Genomic DNA, 5,081 nt, shown 5'->3' with positions numbered 1-5,081 from the left:
TTCAAGATCTACTGTCCAACTTGAATTATCAACAGTTTTGAGTAGACCAGAACTGGGGGTGCAGAGGGGAGTCTTAACACTTGGATTTGTAAATGAAGGACTTACTAAAAACGACAGCAAAAATACTTAGCTTTATCCTGAATTGAGGACGTATTTTATCCTCCAGAAGATGGAACTAAATCAAGGAGTTGGAGAGCTTGTGTTCCTCTGCTGTCAGCAGTAACTTGAAACCTGCTGGCAAAGTGTGTATTTTATCTGCTGCTGGGGCATATGAAGACAACTGCCTACTACCACTGTTGCTAATGGCTCAAGTGATGGGTGTTTGTGTTACGAGTGTTTTAAAAGCCTGAAATTTATTGTCAAAATTTCTGGGCAATGGTGTACCATTCCTCTTCTGCCTTGAATCATGGGAAAACCAGCGTGTAGCCTTAAATTTCAAAACAGACTATTATGTAGTGCCAGAGGCAGAACTGACATGCCCTGCTTTCTTTAAATTGAAATTTTGACTTTTATTAGCCAATACTATCAAGATATGAGAGTATATATGTATTCATTTTAGTCCACATTGTGCTTAAGCATTCATTTTAAATACATTTGTATTTGTAAGTTTGGAGCCTTCCTGTAATTTCATGGTATTGCAGACCATTTTGTGTTTAAGATAGTCTGTGGTGGAAGTGAATGCTTATTTAGATTGCTGTGTACTGGCTGCAGGGCAGCCATAATACCCTAAATAAGCAAATATTGATGTGGTAACTTGTGCACGGAAAGAGGTAGTTGTGAAAAATCTTTAGAATTTTTGCTAACTTGTGGATGTATACAGGAAACTAAAGTAAATATGAACTCAGATGTTAGGAAATGCAAGTTTTGGATAAATTTTAGATGAGTGTTACTATAGGATGTATTAAATCAGTGCTGACTTGACTGTGTTCCACACTGTGGGTTCATAATACATGACTTAGTCTTGACTGATTGTGGTTTAAATCAGCATTAAGGCACTGAAGCATGACTGGTCTCTTTAGAAGTGAGAAATTGAAACCTTGCTAGTCACTTTATGTAATTTTGTTCTTTAATTTTTAGGGAGACTTTTCAGAGTAATATCCCTGTTTCCATTATAATAAGAGATCATAAAGTTGTGTGAGCTGGAATTCATAATTGCACACTGTGCATATTCAGCCAGCTAATTTTAACATGATGCACGTGGGCCTTTGAAAATGAAATTATGGCCTTGAACTGGGCTTTCTGTGAGTAAAAAATGTAATATTGCAAAATGTGTAATCTCTGAGTGGTGAGGGAAATGACTTGTGAAGAAATGCTTACTAAACTCAACATCTTTAGTCTAGATAACAAGGAGACTACAATATGCACTTCAATGGTATTTCGTGGCAGTAGCTAAAAGCATATGCAGAGTTTGGAATGCATTCCTTAGATATGAATTAGAAATAAGATTAGGATAACTTTTGATTAGATAACAGAAAGGCACTCATCCAGCACTTGCAAAGTGTTTGATTTTGGTGTTAAGCTAGATTGTTGGCCTGCAGAGTGCAAGGTTTGAGTACTTTGGAGAGTTGTCTGGCTTTGTAGCTGGAGTCTGGCTGGAGGGTATTCAGCAGTCAGTGTGTTCCTGGTCTGCTGGAAGAGAGTCAGTCAGTGCCTTGAATCTCTTTGTGGTGAATCTCCACTGTCATCCTCATATATGAAACAAAAGCTTCAGCAGGGCTTGCAGAGTGAATGACAGACAATGCCTTTTGAATCTTTCAAAAGCCTGATGTGATTATTAAATTTGAATTATTTTTGATACTGTAGTGCTGTTAAACCAATGGGTTGGTGGGATTTGTGAGAATGAGTTGTGGGATGGTGTTGAGGAGAGAAAAGTATTTTCTAATTTCTTGTTCCTTAGTAAGATTAGGTCAGCTGGTGTGCTCTGATTAGTCTATGATGGAGTCTGTTGTAAAGGCACCTTGAAGGTGCTGGGATCCCTGCCTTGGTGAGCTGTAAAACTTTACGCCCCCATACAGTCACCCACAGTTACCATGTGCACCCTGCATCTGCTCCCTACTAGGGAGGGGCAGAAATGCTCTTGGCTCTTCAGGGGAAGGGAAAGCTGAGGAGCCTTGCACAGCAGGTTATTCTGTGTGTGATGTAGAACAATGAGAGTTTTTAAAAGGCAAATAGAATAGCTTGTAATGTAAGTTTTCTTTCAAATCTTGTTTAAGAGATGGGGAGGTAAGTGGCTAGGAACAACATAGGAGATTTCCTCTTAGCTCTCAGCACCCTATGGATTGAACTTCAGACAGAAAATGGACTTTAGAATCTGTCAATGAGCAGAAATAGGGTATGGACAACAGCTGACCTGTACAGTGTCTTTCAGGTCTGTCTGTATGTCCATAGTGTCTCCAAGGGCAGGCTGTGATTGTGTGTTAGTCAGCAATTTCCTAGGATGTGTAACATGTGTGAAAGAACGGCAACAGGGAAACAGCAGTGAACAGTACTGAGACTTAAAGCAGGCTGGTGGATGGGTGGAGCAATCAGTACAGGAAGAATGTGGAGCAGGATGTAGTTGGAGATAATGTCCCTCTTGCCCGAGCTGTGTTCCACCTCTTTGAGCTTTATTTTAATACATTTCTCAAGTTGCATGCAACATTATTACTCTTTACCTAAAGTTTAACTATTAGGAATGACAGCATTTATACAGCTCTCTTGGTATTTAACAATGCACTTCTCTTCCCCTAAAAAATTTAAAAAATATTTAGGCTGCTGTAGTTTCTTTATGTTGTGGATATGATTCATTGGCCATGGGAGGAGAATGACAGTTACTTGCTACACAAACCTTTCCTGTGATTCATGTAGTGTCCTTTGTGTCAGCCTTGAAGGAGGCACTTCATATGCTTCCTAGCCGGAAGGAAAAATAGTATGATCATAGTTACCAGCTAGGGCATGGAAACCGGGTGGGAGGGAAGGGGAAGGGGAGAGGGAAATGCTGATTATTCAGAATAAAGTTGCAGGAATGTTTTTTTCTGTCTGCAGTATCCATTCATCTACTTAATGAAAAATGGATACATACCAAGCCTATATATAATTAAGGGAAACATCATGACTGTAATTGCCATGTTCACAAAATAGTATAGCTTATTATGTAACTTCTTTTGTGTAAATATATCTTAGCACTTTCCTTTGTTTCCTTGATCCATCACGGTTTCATACGGTGTGATGTTTCTGTCCCTGAGCAATGTGTTTCAGATTTTGCTCCCAAACTGATGGCCATGTACAATACTTTGTGTCAGCTTTCTGCAGAGATGGATTTTTGTGTTCTAACATAATAACATAGTTAGCAACTTAAGCAATGTACCAGCTTGCCAGATCAGAGCACATTTTCCTTTCTTCACAAAAAAAGTAATTTACAAAGCTGTACTACAATTTTCCTCCTAAAAGTAGCAGCACAGATTGGCTACTTAAGTGCTTTTAAAGAATGCTCCATGAAATTGCAACCCCTAAAGCTGCATGGCAGACCTTGGGGCTCTTTCACAGAGTCTAGCTGCTTCCAGCTGCTTTCTCTATACCTGGAAACTGCAGGGCAGGAATAAATGGAAGTAGCAGAAGTTTAAACTTAGGTTTCCTAACTTCCTAATTTCCTGCATGGATTCAGGGCTTGTGGCTGGCTGTCCTCCCGCAGTTGGCAGTATTTGGTGTGGTACATGCAGCTGTGTCAGGAATATACAGCTATGGCTGTTCAGCCCTGTAGCATCTACAGAGGGTTGTTATCTAAGCAGATGCACAGCAATATTAGAATAGGAAAGCAAAGGTGTAGTTAGAGATTAAAGGAGTGGAATTAGGAGGAATGCAGAAGAGAATAAAAGTGGATATGAATTACTAATCACATGACCTGTGTTAATTGATTTTCCCTGGCGATTAGAATTTTACTGCTTGAATCACCAATGCTGTTGATTCTTCCATTATTTCCCGTGTTATAAAATGCTGGCTCTATTTTGATTTTCCTGTAGCTGTGTTTATTGGGGATAAGGGGTCTAATTATAGCTGTGAACTATACTGTACTGAGAGGGCATTTAAGTTTCTTCTGACTATTTCTGAGGCAATGTGATGAGTCATGAAATACAACTTTTGCAGAAAATATCCTGATTGCCTAATGACTAGGTGTTGGTAGATGAAATTACACATACTCTCTCTCGTTCACATGAAGCCAGGGAAGTGTCTTTCTGAGTAAGCTGTTTGTTCAAGTTACCCAAGAAATGTCAAAGATTACAGTTGCAAAATAGGAAAAAAAGTATATGTTTGAGTAGCTTGAAAACACCTGCTGAGACTTAAAAATGCTTTAGATATTCCTAACATGAATTCTTGTAAATAAAATATTTGTAAAGAAAAAATGCTGCCTGAAAATAATACAATTGATCACCCATGTCCCACATATTTTATTTTGCAGATGATGAAGAAGATGTTAACACTGTGGAAAAAGTCATGTTAGAATATGCTACAATGGACAGAGAACTTAATCATTATATAAAAGCATTTGAAGAAACCATAAGTCAGGTAAATTATATCTTCTCATAAAGTTATGAAAACATATCCTTATTTAAATAGTATCTTTTAAAAGACACAAATGTTACATTTAAACAATATGTAATTGGAAAGACAGCTCTTTGGCAGGTATAAAATACTGAAGTTACCAGTACAACTAATAATTTTTTTTCCCCAGCTTGCTACAGGGTGGCAGAACTTATAATTTCTCCCCACCAAACTCACACCATTGGGAATATGGGATGAGTAGTGCTTTGGAAATGGTTGAGGGCACTGTGGTTAAGACACCCTACTCTCAGGTGATCCCACCTCATGTGTTGTGGAAGATGGAAGTGCTCATGGGTGAGGCAGCTGATTTCAGGAACAGACTGATGGCTGTGGCTGTAGAGAACCGGTATTTTAAAGCCTGCTTCCCACTGCCTTCCTGCCACCTGACTTGGCTGGTACTTGTAAAGGGTGAGCTGGCGGATTGCTCGCTTAATGAACCAGGGTCTCGCTGTGCCCCCGGACAAAGGACGGACAAAGGACGGACCAAGGACGGACGAACTCCG

General features: G+C 39.4%; 1 protein-coding gene across 1 annotated transcript in view; it reads left to right on the top strand.

Moving 5' to 3' along the window:
• NSMCE2 (NSE2/MMS21 homolog, SMC5-SMC6 complex SUMO ligase) overlaps positions 1-5,081 on the top strand; it is a 128,161-nt gene that overhangs the window by 19,339 nt on the left and 103,741 nt on the right. The window contains exon 2 of the mRNA XM_008642603.2: positions 4,436-4,542. Within this exon, the coding sequence (XP_008640825.1) occupies positions 4,436-4,542 (107 nt within the window). The remainder of the gene's footprint in view (positions 1-4,435; positions 4,543-5,081) is intronic.

The sequence above is a fragment of the Corvus brachyrhynchos genome, unplaced genomic scaffold, assembly GCF_000691975.1.
Source record: "Corvus brachyrhynchos isolate BGI_N302 unplaced genomic scaffold, ASM69197v1 scaffold28, whole genome shotgun sequence".
Lineage (NCBI taxonomy): Eukaryota > Metazoa > Chordata > Aves > Passeriformes > Corvidae > Corvus > Corvus brachyrhynchos.
Note: the sequence above shows the minus strand (reverse complement) of the source record. Positions and strands in the feature narration are given on the sequence as shown.